Raw genomic sequence first — 15,419 nt, 5'->3', positions numbered from 1 at the left:
TGAAGTCCTTCACCACCTATCGTATTCTCCTCATTCATCTCCGTCCCACTTCATCAATTTTCCGTTCGTGAGCATCGTTTTCCGCAGCTTCAATAAACATTCAACACTGAGAATCAAACCCGGATCATCGGCTTGACGAGCGGACGCATTAACCATTGAGGCAACCCGCCGTCCCTCAGGTTTCTGACACGAAGTAAGCTCTCGCTCGTACACATTTCTACTCTGCCAAATAGGGATTGTCGACAAACGTTAATGGAAGAGGGTTACTTTCGAAAATACACCAGGTCAATTTCTTTGCATGTGAGGTTCGGAACGTATAAATCACCCCTCGTCTAATGAGATCTAAGAGTCGTGCGCATGAACATACAAATTCAGTTTTAACTGGAACGTGAAATATCATTTAATAATTAATCTGTAAATAACTTCATATAAAACAATAAAAGCGATTGTTGAATTTTACAATGAAAGTTATTCATCTTACACTGAAGACCGATCCGGTTACTCGCCCATTACGACAAGTGTGAGTGAATTTAGTTTTATTACGCACTCGGCAATATTCCAGCTATATGGCGGCGATCTGTAAATAATCGAGTCTGGACAAGACAATCCAGTGATATACAACATGAACATCAATCTGGGCAATTGGGAACCGATGACATGTGTCAACCGTTAGTCGCCTCTTACGAAAAGCATAGTCGCCTATCGTGACAAGCATGGGTTGCTGAAGGCCTATTCTACCCCGTGACCTTCACGGTTCCATTACGACAAGTATGTGTTACCGAAGATCAGTTCTAACACGGGTCTGTTACACAAGGATATAATAAACACGCAAACCGCACTTACGACGTAACACTGTATTAATTAACAAAGTGTATGCTAAGGGCAAAGCTAGTCTAAATGTTGACAATAAACACAGAGTACTGTGTGACACAGAGTTCTATTTTAGTCTTTCTGGTGGAAGGCCTGTGACGGTGCAGAGATAGAAGGTGTCCCGTGATATTTCATAACCTTACCATCAATTGCTGGACGCCAAAAAATAACCAATACATGTTAGGCATACTTACACACAAATGGATCGCATCCTAATTGTGCTACTTCAAGGTACATAAATTAAAAGTGAGTGAGTTTAGTTTTACGTCGCACTCAGCAATATTCCAGCTACATGGCGATCTGTAAATAATCGAGTCTGGACCATACGATCCACAACATCGTGAACATCAATCTACTCAATTGGGATGTGGTGACATATGTCAACCAAGTCAGTGAACCTGACCACCCGATTACGTTAGTCGCCTCTTACGACAATGTTGCTGATAATCACTTCTAACGCGGACCTTCAGCAGAGGACTACAGTTTTAACACTGAAATTACGTGTCGGGACATTCAGTCACTGTGTCATGAAGAGAGCATAATAATATGAACATTCTGAAATGAAACTGCGGTTATTAATGTCAAGGTAATTGACAAAGATCAAATGTATATATAAATATATAATATTTAATGTGATACTGCTCACAATAGACATGGATATAGACAAGCAACGTAGATGTCAACATCGTACTTGAACTTACAAACGCCTCAACGGCTTTCAGAGTTAAATACGATGCGTTTCCCTCTGTGAACAAATATTCTTTTCAGGACTGAGGATTATAAAGAACCGTTCATGTTGTATAAACACCATAAACTGTATCATGTATAAATAAATAAATGTTCATAAAATTCAATTATAAATAGCGTTAGGGCGGTTTGAGACCTTGAGAGATTTCAGGTACGTAGATTCAGATAGTTTCAAGGGTATTACTGCTTGACAAGTATAAGATGAGCCACAGCCTGACAAATGACCCCAATTTCCATAATTGGGAACGCCCTCCAGAACATTCCATTTGAAACAAGAGGGAAACGGGTTGTCATCTAAATATTGAAAAGTTCAATTTAGTCTTGCAAAACGTGTCGTGATGGTGTCTTGCTGAACTAAATCGCTCTACGAGACGAGTGTTAAGCAGCAGCGGTATTGATTTCACACCACGATCAGCATGTATTGTATGTGCTTAATCGAGAATCTACCTGTAGCAGCCAAGTGTATTCGTCCAGATTACTTGCCCCGCCTGCTTGTCACAAACGCGTTCACTGCGCTGGCTCATCTAACACTTGTCAAGCAGTAACTTTGAATCTTCCTGTGTATTTGTGATTAAAACCGATGGTGACACAATACTGACAAAGGATAAGTACACACCAGAAAGATGAGGCTCAACTTCGCTGTCGAAGTATGCTCGCCAGGGCCATCTGTAGTCGTAGGAGGCGGCTGTCCACTGGCAGTCGAGGGCGACGTTGGCGGGACAGTCCTTGCACTTCACCTCCAACGCCAGACGGTCCTGCGACGACACCAGCTTTCCCGTCGCTAGCTGCGTCGTCATGCTGCTGCCCGCCGGCCTAAGTGAGTAATTGAGATAGGGTAGTTTTATGCAGCATTCAACAATGATTGACTGAGGAATAAGACGGCCGGAGAAAGCAGAACCGAGCATCACATATTGTGCTCAAGCGAGGAATCGAACATGAGTCTACAGCGTGACAAACGAATGCTTTATCTACCTGGCGAAGACAATGTTAACCATCTAATGAGGTCACATTTCGATGCCATTTGTCACTGGAATATATTTTGGGGAATATGGGGAAATGCTAAGCGGCCTCAGCGTTGTGTCATGTGAACTGAACCCGGTTCGTAGGCAGTAGTGACGTAACACAGTATGACGATATTGTTTTACATCGCTTTTAGCATATTCCAGGAATATCAGAAATGGGCTTGACATATTGTGAATCCATGTGGAGAATCGAACCTGGGTCTTCGGCATGATGAGCGAGCTCTTTAACCTCTGCCCTACCCTACTACCCCAAGAGATCACATAAGCCCGCAAAAATGAATTATCGTGGACTCAGATCCCACCCATCTTGGTAATTTTTCTATACTTGACAGCTCCATATTAATCTTAACACATTAATCAAAAAATCTTAACACACTCACTCACTCGAGAAGATGGTAAATGTCATGGTACCCTACTGCCCCGATGTAAATAAAACGTAAAAACAACGTCTGACGCTAATCACATACAGACCGAGTTGTGCAAGACGATTATGAATGATACAAAATGATATAATTACATTATGTATAAGCTGAGAGGAGTGCCTGTGACAATGTTGACTACAATAGATCCAACTGATGTCCTCGTGTCTTTCGATGCGTTGCAAGAGAGTTCGATCTGCTCTCCTACAACGAACACATTGGTGTTGAACGTGAGCACGCCTCCTGTTCGACCGTTGATCGTGTCACAGGCAGTTGGCAAGGACAAGTTCTTCATCAGCTTACAGCTCCATGTGTATCCGTCGAAGGGCTGCGAGAATTTTTTGTAAAAACTTTTTAACCCTATAAACTTTTCTGTGTTTTTCAGAAACCTTCATTGCTTATCGTTTCTCCATGCTGGCAATTATTTACGCACGAACGAATGGTACTGAAAATAAATTTGTTTAAACGTGTTTTAAATAAAGACTTTAACAATAATACTGAAGACTTTGCTGCTTTAGTACTAGTTTTTAGTACTAATAAGATGCCCCGGATGTGGTCACATGACCTGACTAGACGTCAACAATGATTGTTTTTCTATGGACAGTGTTGTTAATCCCTAACAACATGCTTATGGACTATTTGTATTAATAGGCAACCACCCAGAAGAGCAACATAAATCACAAACAAATTTATTTTTCACGATCGGTGAAGGTCCAGGGTAAAATAGGCTTTCAGCAACCTATGCTTGTCGTGAAGGCGACTAATGGGATCAGGGGGTGGTCAGGCTCGCTGACTTGGTTGACACATGTCATCGGTTCCCAATTGCGCAGATTGATGTTCATTCTGTTGACCATCGGATTGTCTGGTCCAGACTCGATCATTTACAGACCGCCGCCACATAGATGGAATATTGCTGGGTGCGGCGTAAAACTAAACGTACTCACTTTATTTTTCACTCGTCAGTCACATTTCGTCACACACAGTTTAGTGAGCTTAGTTTTGGATCGCTTTTAGCAATATTCCATTCATATCACGGCTGGAGACATTGGAAATGGGCGTCAGACATTATACCATGTGGGGAATCGAACCTGGTCATTGGAGTACTGAGCGAACGCTTTCAACCAGTGGACTACCACAGATGACACAAACGTGTAAAAAGAATGATCATGGATTCAAATCCCACCCATCTTGATGCTTATTTTGCACCATATTTGAGAGACTGGGATTCCCGTGGTAAGTCAAAGAGAGATTTCATTTCGACATTAACCCTTATTAGGCTATCATGCTGACAAGTGGTGATGAAATAAAAGTTCCTGTTTGTTAATCTTTTATCGCCGCACTCAACGATTTTTCAGCTATATCTCGGCGGTCACTATGCAATAAATTTGGAACTACACAAACCGGCGAGCAACAGAATGAGTATTGTAATTCAAGTCAGCAAGCGTTAGTCGTATCTTACGACATGCATGGGTTGCTGAAGAAAACTTCTATTCTGGATTTTCATGGATTATAAGAAGATGCGTACCTGCTGATCAGCAATGTCGGGATCGAATGAATATGTCTCAGGGCTGAAAGTCACTTCAAGATTCTCACCACGGTCAACCTCACTGATGCCCCCTATCTCTATGACAACCACGAGGTCAGACTTGATCACCTCGAAGAATGTGTGAGCGTAGGCAACAAAACTGGTACCGTCTGACAAGTCCATCTTAATGCTGTACGTAGCCTTGTATAGTCCGTATGCCAGCTGTTTCGACCGGATCACAAGTTCCGCTTTGTCCGACTCAAAACCAGCAGGACCTATAGATGTCCCATACTCTTCATCAACCTTGTCAACTTCCCACGTTTTGATGTTTTTAAGCGTAGCAGCGCATGATATGTTGGACTTGCCTCTGATGACAATGTCTTCGCTTTTCTTAAACTGGAGGGGAGTTTTAAAATTTGTGGTGCCATCTTCAATGCTGACGTCTGGCTTGCTGCAATCTTGGGCACTAACCGAATGGTATAAATTGATATGCGTTGACGAGAAGCTGTTGAAAATAGTGGCGTTGATTCTGTAGTTACCGACGGCGTCGTATTTGAAGCGAACGGTCATTGGGTTCTGCAAGGAGCCTGCGTTCCTTCCCCCAGCAAAGTCTGTATAGATGGAACAATCTGCAGGGTCACCATAGTTGTATGTCGTGCCGGACCCGTCGTCGAAGTCAACGTTCATGCAGCTCTCTTCACCCATCTCATCGAACTGGAACAGGAAGCTCTTCTCCTCGCCAGCTTTGGCGTTGGGATTTACTTCGGTGACGATGATGTTGTTGACTGGTTGACGCATGGTGAGTGTTTCCGTCTTCGGTGTAGATGATCCGAGGGGGTTGATGGCCTTTACCTCCACCGAGTATTGTCCCGCCTGAGATGGATATAGTTATTCAGTTTAGGCATGCCTATAGAGTGAATACAAGCATTTGTTCTTATTGGGAATAGCTCTCAGGAATCTTGTCAATGACATTTGTAATGATCTCATGTAAATGTTTTTGTCCGGAAACCTAGCAAAACCGAATGGGCAAATGATGAATACAATTTATACTACGAGTAATAAAACCAAACCGTGCTAGTTTGGTTACTGTATTTGTCATATATACCAATATTCTTGTTTCTCATTACCCCCGATCCCATTTTCACCCCACAATAAGATTACAAAATTCTTTTACGCTAGAAAGTATGACTCTCAATGTGCATGGAATTTTCACACTTCTAAGTTTTGATTTGGGGTCGGAGGAAAGGTGTAAAGTTCCTCAAAAAATGAAGTTTCTTTTGGCGATTAAATAAAATAAAATGTAAAAATAAAATCAGCCCGCCCAACCCATGTATTGAGAAACAAGAATACTGTTTATGCGGCCACGCTATGAAACTTTAATCCTTATTTATGAATCTATTCTTTGAAAACTATTGTGTGTGTGAACGCGTGCGTGTGCGTGTGCGTGTGCGTGTGCGTGTGCGTGTGCGTGTGCGTTTGCACAGTCCCCACAAGTCTAGGAAAGCGAATCGAACACGAATGCTTTATGCATGTGCGTGTGGGGATCTACGAATTAAACTCTAATGCTAGATACAAACAACAAACTAGAAAGATGAGATTGCTGTTAATATTCGTGATTTTCATTTTGGTAAGCTGTAAGTTACTGGTTGGGTCTGATCAGGGGAGATAACTCACCTCATTCAGCATGCACGAGAACACACTGGTTGTTTTGTTGCACACGACCACCGGACTCCCACTGCTATGAACAGCCGTCATCACATAGTACACCGGGGTCCCTGGACACACAGACAAAATGAAATAAACCAGCATCATAGTTCCAAAGGGCCTAAGAGGCGCGCCAGGCGCTACTTCCGGCACTAAGCTGGTTCCCGGCTACCTTTGCACGCGCCAACTTTCGATATACGAGACGGAGCCCAGCTTACGTCCGGTACCAGATTTCCGGTGACAATCGTATAACCAGTTCTCGCCCCAAATTGAGCGATCGCCAGATATGACTTTACAAGACCTGTGACAGCTGTGGTAACTGTTGAGGATGGTTACATCGGAAATTTGTTATTCCTGGAAGGATCATCAATTCCTTACTGTCAACTGACAGCTAAGAGACCATTCGATATGGTATGCAATGGTGTACTTCACCGAAAATAGTAAGATGTCAAGAGGTACCGTGACCTACTTACGGACCTTAGACTGTTGGTAATTGTAGCCATCCACCGCTCATTTTATGCATTTCTTAAAGCTATATGACAGGAGTCTGTAATTATGTATTATCTGTTCTTTTTAAACAACGGGCAACCTTACAACTGACAACGTCCATAATGTCAGTGTACCAACCTGCTCCAAGAGTTGTAGTACAGGTGATAGGGGTTCCGGTGGGGAACTTCGCATTATTTCCTTCAAGTCCATTCTTCATGGGGCCGTTGACAGGAACGTCAGGCTTGTACTGACACGTGTACGCTGTGGTGGTCAGCGGGATGTAACTGCCCGCCTGGAAAGCACAAAGGCCAAGGTCATTTGTGATAGATTCAGTTTTCTATTGAGATACATAGACCTCTATGTGTAATGTTTACGATAAAATCAACACTAGCACCTTGGATACGTCTTCGGCTTAGCGCGATAATTGTATTACCCCTCTTTGCTGGCTCCGCCTTCTCATAGCAGCCAATCAGAAAAGCCGTTACAGCCGAGCTTGCAGGTGTCAACAAAGATGGCGGCGGCAGCCGCGAAGGTTTGCTCGCTGTGCGACGCGGAGTTGGGGGAAAATCATACAGACAAACTGACAGGTCAGACATTTTCAAAACATACGCAAGAAATCCTTCTTCATCTTTAAATTACTGTTTACCGAGGAAGCGGAAGCTAGTAATGATAGACGCCTTGTGATTGGTACGTTGAACTTCCCATCGAAGACACCAGATTGGATAAAAAGCCAGCAAAGGGAGATAATACGATTACATAGATGTATCCAGGGTACTTGGTACAACGTATAGCATTGACATCATAGAGGACTGTGAATACTGAGACTGAACCAGACAATCCAGTGATGAGCATGACGAGTACCGATCATCAGGGACGCAATTACATGCATCAGTTGGTCAGTTAGCCTGACCATTTGGGTTAGAATCCGGGTCTGGCTCGCTGACTTGCTTGACAGCAATCATTCAGCAGACTAAACAACAGACCATCCGATCCCCAAATTAAAGTCGCTTCTAATGACAAGAATGTGGTGGAGTAGCCTGATGGTTAATCAACACAGAGCCATTGATGTTACAGACAGATGTTACAGACAGATTCACGTGCACTTACAAACAAAGTTGCGTTGATACTGGAGCCACCGTTAGCCATTTTGAGTTTGGCGACGAAGTGACCGTCTGTAGCAGGGTTGTAAGTGTGGACTGTCACCCGAGTACCAGCCGTCAAAGGGGGAACGTTAACAGTGACTGGAGGCGAGCCATCCCCCCTGTCTATAGTCACCTTGGCATTTGTTGGCATTGGATTGGTTGCGCATTGTACGTAGAATTCAGTTTGATCTGAAATGCAAAACGTGGGATATAACAGGGATATAAAGGGGTGAAGGTAACTTCACTTTCAACAACACAGCTTCAACATCAAAAGGGATACCAGACGTACTGATACGGAAAATTGACCCCAGGTAATCAAGGGAAGGCTCTCATCGCGACGCTGCCTTTCCATCCCCAAGTACAATGAGATAGCCTTGTGGTTAAAGCGTTCGCTCGTCACGCCAAAGACCCGGTTTGACTCCACACGTGGGTACAATGCGTGAAGCCCATTTCTGGTGTCCTGGAATTCGTGATGTTGCAGAAATTTTGATAAACGCGGCGTAAAACCAAGGTCATTCACTCTCCATCCGAAACAGTATTAGTTCTTTAGCGAGCGAGTTGGTGCTTTAATTAATATTCAAGGGCGTGGGACACCATAAATTGGCTTCACACATTGTACCCACGTGGGCAGTAGAACTTAGTCCTGACGGGCCTGACGAGCTGACGCTTTCAGCGTTTGTTTACTGATTGAATACAGCAAGACAATGTGTACTAAACCATTACATTCGACTGTATAGGCGGTTGTATTTTTTTCTGAAGTATCACATACAATCAGCTGTATAGACTGGGCCTACTTCGTATAGTGCACATCTATGCGCATGTTGGTGATCACTGGATTGTCGGGTTCAAGTTCAGATATTTACAGAAGTGAGCCTTACATCTGGAATATTGCAGAGTGCGGCGTTAAACAAGAACCAGCCAATAAATCAATCGTGTCGTATGTATCCTCCTACAATCTCAGTAACACGTGACGGACCAGTGACTGTGGAGATTTATTGTTCCGACTGGATTTTTACAAGCAAAGCGCTAGCGGGCCCGTGGCTATTTCGCGCACTGTTCAAACTTACTGGGGTGGGTGACGGGGAAATTCGTAGACAGAACACAGTCATCAGTGACTGGTTGATCCACTTCTATCTGGTACGATGCTGTCTCAAACTGTAGAGGGGTCGTTACCTCGCACGTGATGGTCTTAGTTCCTAACGTACCGTACGTCACTGCATGTATGTCTTCACCGTTCTGCCCCGTACCTGGAGATGAAGATTTACACTTTGTCAGGAATTGAATCCGTTCATAGATATCTTTAAATCTAACGTGTCTTTCGTGAGTTTATATTCTAAGAATATTTTATTGTGTGTGACGATGACATGGACAGTGATTCTAGAGTGTCAAACACTGATCGTTTGACCACGCACATGTCAAATAATGTAAAACCCTCTGAGGCTTCAGGATGAATCAGTAAAACCGATCCTAGTGCCAGCCAGATATGTGTGTTTTCAAGAGTAAATATATACTCTTTTGAAGCATTATTACTCAGTATAGTGATTCATATAACCTCTTAGTATTGTTACAGCTTTCTAGACCCATAAAGATCCTGGTTAGAATTGATCTTCAGTAACCCATGCTGGTCGTAACGGGTGATTGACGGGATCGGGTGGTCAGGCTCGCTGACTTGGTTGACAAATGTCATCGTATCCCAGCTGGGTAGATCGATGCTCATGATGCCGATCACTGGATTGTCTGGTCCAGACTCGATCATTTACAGCCCACCGCCAAACAGCTGGAATAGTGCTGAGCGCGGGGTTAAACTAGACTCAGTCACTCTAACTTTATAATTGCTTTCATGTTCTAAGACACAGTAAACATTACCTGTCCGTTGCCAAGTTTGTGCACCACTGCCGTCGCCAAAGTCGCAGGAGATGTTTGCAAACAGACCGCTTGGACCACGGTACATGACGACCTTGATGTTTGCTGCTTGACCTATTATAGCCCCAGGTGGATCTGCTGTGACAACTAGGTTTTCAACGGGATCGATCACACACATTTGGTGGTCTGTAAAGTTCTTGGCACTAACTTCATTCCAGATTTTAGCCTCAATAGCATAACAATCGGGGTCCCTGTAACTATGGGTGTAGTTGTAGTCCATCTGAAGCGGGAATGTCTCCACGCCAAGGTTGTCGCCAAAGTTGAATTCCACTTGAGCCTCATTCGGCGTCCCTCCGCTAGTTTCAAAGGCGAAAGCCCCAATGCCGGGAGGCGCGAAGAATATGGTTTCTCTGTGGACAAGTTCGACATCAACGACGCTCTGTATGACGAGAACGGAATGAAACTGACTTTCAGAACGGTCGTTATTAGCGCAAGTGATGCTGACATTGTGCAGTTTGCCTATGGTGAAGGAATGGGTGCGTGTTTCAACCGGGTTGGCGCGGATGGCCCAGTCAGCGGGTCCTTCGTTGTGGGTCACCGCTGGAGAACCGTCATCGAAGTCCCATGTACAAGCAACGTTTGATCCTTCTGTCATTTGCACGTTGCAATTAACCGGCATATTAGTACCTGTCTTCGCAGTGTCACAGCTACTGGACACGTCCCTCATCGCAGTTTCTATTATAAAGTTGTCGGTGATGTTTCTTGAACCAAGCATATTAGACACTACCAGAACGATGGGGTATTCGTTTGCCGGCTTCCCAGGAAGCAATGCCGTCTGCCATCTCTTACTGACAATATCTCCAGACTCGACAGCAATGTTGTTGCCATCAAATTCCAAATTAAACACGCAGTCTGATCCTTGAGTCAATGTCCATTCGATTCTGAAATCTACCAGTTTCTCAGCTCCTGTTCTGACCAAAGCCAACCCAAGACATTCTTCCTGCACGGCTACAGTGAAGACGTAGACAATAGAACTAACGTGGTTTGAGCAATTTGCAGTTACTGTATAGTTGTTACCAACGCTGTAGACGTGGTTCACGATGTCGTTGTTACCGTAGTCGGCCTCATTGGTGGTGTTGGAGGTGGAGTCGCCAAAGTCCCACGTGATAGTGTAATCTGATCCCCCTGTCAGTTGGATCGTGAAAGGGCAGTTGGCGAGGGTCACACAGGGGCTGTATGAGACTGTGAAGTCAGTAATTCTGTCCTCAACGATGACGGTTGTCACGTTGGATTTGCTGGTCAGTTGATTCCAGGATATGGCCGAGACATTATATTCGCCCTTTGCTGTGAACGTGTAGTTATAGTGGTCAGTTGTGGTGTCGTTAATTGTGTTTCCGTCACCGAAGTCCCAGTTGCGTTTTACGTTGGTTCCTGATTGAAACAAATATCGGTTTCATCATCATTCACAAAAAATGAAGAAAGAAACTTTTTGTCAGTACGGATGAAATTATATTTCCAGATTATCATTGTCTTTTCGCAAGCTGATATAATTTGATCGTATTTGCTAGCAGTCATAAACTAGGTGGGGATTGGGCTAGCCTAGTGGTTAAAGCATTCGCTCGTCATGCTGAAGACCCTGTTCGATTCTCCACATGAGAACAATGTGTTTAGTCCTTTTCAGTATCCCCTGCCGTGGTAGTGCTGTAATATATTGCAAAAAGCGGCGTAAAACTAAGCTCACTCACCAATCACTCATACACTATGTTAGATCAAAGAACGAAATGTGCTATAGTAATAAATGCTGAATATTTTTACTGCAGAAGATTTTCAGATTTCTTGTGTTAAACGAGGAAATTACTATGAAATTACTTGTTCTAAATTTACATGCTGAATGTGTTATTATGCCAATATTACCAATACTACAGCAATATAACTTCGGAGGACAGCAGAAATGGGCTTATCCATGTAAAGAATCGAACCTGGGTCTTCGTAGCGACAAGCGAACCCTTTAACCACTAGACCACCCCACCGCCCCTGAAATTAACAGAAGCTCTTACCTGTGTGTGGCAGGATGTTAAGCGTTCCCTGCTCATTTGTGACCCAATACATGTCGGTTTCTATGATAGTGGCATTAATGCCTTGTAATACTTCGATCTCGGTGATGTTCACCTCGGAGAAGGGGATGTCGATGTTACTGACGTTGGTGGTCAACGAGTAGGTACCGGCGGTGGTGAAGGTATAAGTGAGGTACACCTTGGTCTGACTTGAGTAAATGGCTCTGAGATGATGGCGGGTATTTGGCATTGAAGTTCCAGAGGCTTTTGCAAAATTTGTTGTGGAAGCAGGATAACTCCTGTCACATTCTGTTTGATTATAGGACACCGTCAGAGCAGCGGATCCTGCTGATTTTCTATAGGCGATGATATCCCCGGGATAGACGTGGGTGTATTCTTGAGAGTCGATGACCTGATAGCCAGTGGCTGTCAGCGTCAAGGTGACTGTCTGACGGATAGTGTAGTCGGATAAGGGGGCGGCACAGGGGTGTCTATCTACAGGGGTACAGCCTGTGGAACAGGATTGAGCCCTGGGGCAGAAGACATCGGGGTTGGTGCAAGTCAATCCAGTACACGCTCCACATGCGTTGGACTCGTAGCAATAGTCAGCGCATCCAGGTTGTAGGATCTATAAATGCAGTAAAAAAAATTACAATGATAAGACAAAAAGGATCAACTAAGACAAAACCTGAAACAAACATCTTTACACCTAGTAACAGTACTGACAGAATACAGCTGGACATACAGTAAGATAAGTTTGACAATGGTTAAATCCGCCGTTGCTGGCTTACATACAAGAATCGCTCTGGCAATGAGTCTTGGCTAGCCCTGCTGTGGCACTTTGATTTAACGGAAGTAGTGTTCTCCCATGACTCCACACATGTACTATGCTGCATCACGTCATCAAATATGCTGCATCGAGTCATCAAACACTTTGCATCACGTCATCAGCAGCAAAAGCATTCATCTATGGGATACGATGAGATTGCTCAACCAAGTCAGCGAACCTGACCACACGATCCCATTGGCTGACGCATGTGATCGTATCCCAGTTGGGTAGATCTGTGTTCATGATTTCAGTCACTAGATTGTCTGATCAGTCCTCGGTTATTTATAGACTGCTGACATATATCTACAAAGTTTCTGACTGCGGCATTAACCACCACACGAAAACCTGTATTGGCCATAAGCGACGACTAAACGTACCGGGTGATCATACTCTGTGACTGCATGCCAACCTACAATGACGACGTAGTTCCTAATGGCATGATTTATATTGCACGCCACGAAGGTATGCAGAAAGCGCATTACACATGATTTATATTGCACGCCACGAAGGTATGCAGAAAGCGCATTACACATGATTTATATTGCACGCCACGAAGGTATGCAGAAAGCGCATTACACATGATTTATATTGCACGCCACGAAGGTATGCAGAAAGCGCATTACACATGATTTATATTGCACGCCACGAAGGTATGCAGAAAGCGCATTACACATGATTTATATTGCACGCCACGAAGGTATGCAGAAAGCGCATATCACATGATTTATATTGCACGCCACGAAGGTATGTTGAAAGCACATAACACATTATTACCCCGAATAAACCGTGCTGAAACTAGAAGGTTATGGTGACATTTTCTGCTGAGAGAACAGAGGCAGTTCGGAACTGATTCACTTGCCTCAGGTGAGAACACGCGTATCACATGTGCTCCATAGTGGGGCAGTCCTAGAAACTCTTAAGAGGTAAGTTGCCGCAAATGGTCACCCATCCAAGGACTCTTCGCGCAAAAGGTTGGTTAACTTCACCTGATATGTGACCTGAACACTATGCACAGACCTACACACCACTAAGCCATTGTTCATAATATCAATCACTGGATACGTACCAAAAGGGTTAGTGTCCCAGCGGTCTCTGCCCAGAGCTCCCACTGCGTGACCACACCCTCGTACTGAAACTCGGAGGCGTACATCATGTAGTCGAGGTCGCCGGTGGTGGCTTCTTGCGGGTCGGACGTCGCCGGCACGCAACACCCAGCGGCATCCACAATCGGATCTGCCAACAACAACATACGGTAATAATTGTTTATATTAAAATAAAAGAACAATCCCCCTAAAAGCAATTCCCAAGAGGTTGAAATAAAAACATTACATTTTTGTTTGGTAGTTTGATATGTACTCATCATGTACCGGTGCTCTCAGATTTTGACAATCCAAATATGACACAGTTTTAGAAAATATTATCATCGACGCATAACATTCTAAATGTAAATGACACTTAGATCTACGAAATTCATAGGTGGGTCTTCGTTGATGATATATTATGATATCATTGGCATTTCAAAGATCCACTTATCACAAACTGCAGTCAACTTTTCTCTCCAGACGCAATGGAATCAGAAATTAAAACATGTTAATTTACAATGATAGCTACATAGTAATGTATTCGGAAGGATTAAGTAAATTCATGATCTATTAAGTAAACTGTTATTATTTATTTGTTCTGATTTCTACTTAAACTCAAGTCACGCTGAAAAGCTTGGTTCGATTCCACGCATGTGTGAAGCACATTTCTGGTGTCCCCTGCCGCTATTATTTTGTGTTTGACATTTCTACCTGCGACGTCAATGGTCCTCTCCGTGTTGTCCACGGTGTCCGTCAAACGCAAATGCGACCCTTCAGTGATGATAGCCACACACTTGTCTTCTTCGTCGGTGACGAACAGGGGACAGTCTACAGTGATATTCTTGACGGGCGCTTGTACAACTAATCCTGCCACGTTGGACTTCGGCTGCCAAACATCAGAGCAAACCGTGTCATATAAATACTGAATTCAATGCATTAATATCCTAAACACAACACTATCACAACGAGAGCACTAATAATGTGTGTAGTTTAGGATAAGAAAACCTATGACTGTAACGACGATGATGATATGTCTCGTATGTGTTTCCATTCCAAACATATTTTGTACAGCGAAGACATATCCAACTATCTATCTATGTATACACGGTGTGCGTGATTTTTAACGGGTCCAAAGTGATGCCACCATCAACGTAACTCCGGATACCTTACAAAAATAAAGCTTTGATGAAAACAGTAAACTCTATTTAAACTGTAAAGACGCTCCAGTGAGATTTGGAAGTTTGGACATGAACAAATCTGGTCTTGCTTGATTTTGAGATGTTGTATTGAAGAAGGTCTTGGTATAAAGGAAAATACCATAGTTCTTGGACTGTTGGACAGACTGAAAGAACACGCACTAACCACAATATTCTAGATTCAGAATTCGGGACCTGAACAATCTCTAAACTTGCATGATTTTAGGTTGTTGTGTTTCAGAAAGGACTGGGTATATGGGAAATACCTTGGTTCAGGCACTGTCAGACAAACTTATAGAAAACAGTCTTTCCACAAAATGGCTAGGTGGAGGGGAAATACCATGGTACTGGAACTGTAAGACAGACTGAAGGAACACACACTTGTCACAATAGTCCAGACTGGAATTTCAGGACCTGAAGAAACTAAACCTGCTCGATTTGGTGCTGTTGTATTTCAAATGGGGCTAGGTGAAGGGG

General features: G+C 43.6%; 1 protein-coding gene and 1 long non-coding RNA gene across 2 annotated transcripts in view; one reads left to right on the top strand and one right to left on the bottom strand.

Annotated features, from left to right (window-relative positions):
- The window catches only part of LOC137283747 (uncharacterized), a 702,566-nt gene that overhangs the window by 55,387 nt on the left and 631,760 nt on the right, over positions 1 to 15,419 (top strand). The window lies entirely within an intron of this gene.
- Positions 1 to 15,419, bottom strand: part of LOC137283742 (polycystin-1-like) — a 60,684-nt gene that overhangs the window by 33,407 nt on the left and 11,858 nt on the right. The window contains exons 4-14 of the mRNA XM_067815410.1: positions 14,458 to 14,632; positions 13,731 to 13,897; positions 11,839 to 12,463; positions 9,785 to 11,212; positions 8,986 to 9,165; positions 7,884 to 8,107; positions 6,915 to 7,068; positions 6,258 to 6,358; positions 4,584 to 5,456; positions 3,157 to 3,386; positions 2,234 to 2,430 (exon numbers count right to left, since the gene is read on the bottom strand). Of these exons, the coding sequence (XP_067671511.1) occupies positions 2,234 to 2,430; positions 3,157 to 3,386; positions 4,584 to 5,456; positions 6,258 to 6,358; positions 6,915 to 7,068; positions 7,884 to 8,107; positions 8,986 to 9,165; positions 9,785 to 11,212; positions 11,839 to 12,463; positions 13,731 to 13,897; positions 14,458 to 14,632 (4,354 nt within the window). The remainder of the gene's footprint in view (positions 1 to 2,233; positions 2,431 to 3,156; positions 3,387 to 4,583; positions 5,457 to 6,257; positions 6,359 to 6,914; positions 7,069 to 7,883; positions 8,108 to 8,985; positions 9,166 to 9,784; positions 11,213 to 11,838; positions 12,464 to 13,730; positions 13,898 to 14,457; positions 14,633 to 15,419) is intronic.

The sequence above is a fragment of the Haliotis asinina genome, chromosome 5, assembly GCF_037392515.1.
Source record: "Haliotis asinina isolate JCU_RB_2024 chromosome 5, JCU_Hal_asi_v2, whole genome shotgun sequence".
Classification (NCBI taxonomy): Eukaryota; Metazoa; Mollusca; class Gastropoda; order Lepetellida; family Haliotidae; genus Haliotis; species Haliotis asinina.
The sequence above is the reverse complement of the archived record's forward strand: the minus strand, read 5'-3'. Positions and strand labels throughout refer to the sequence as shown.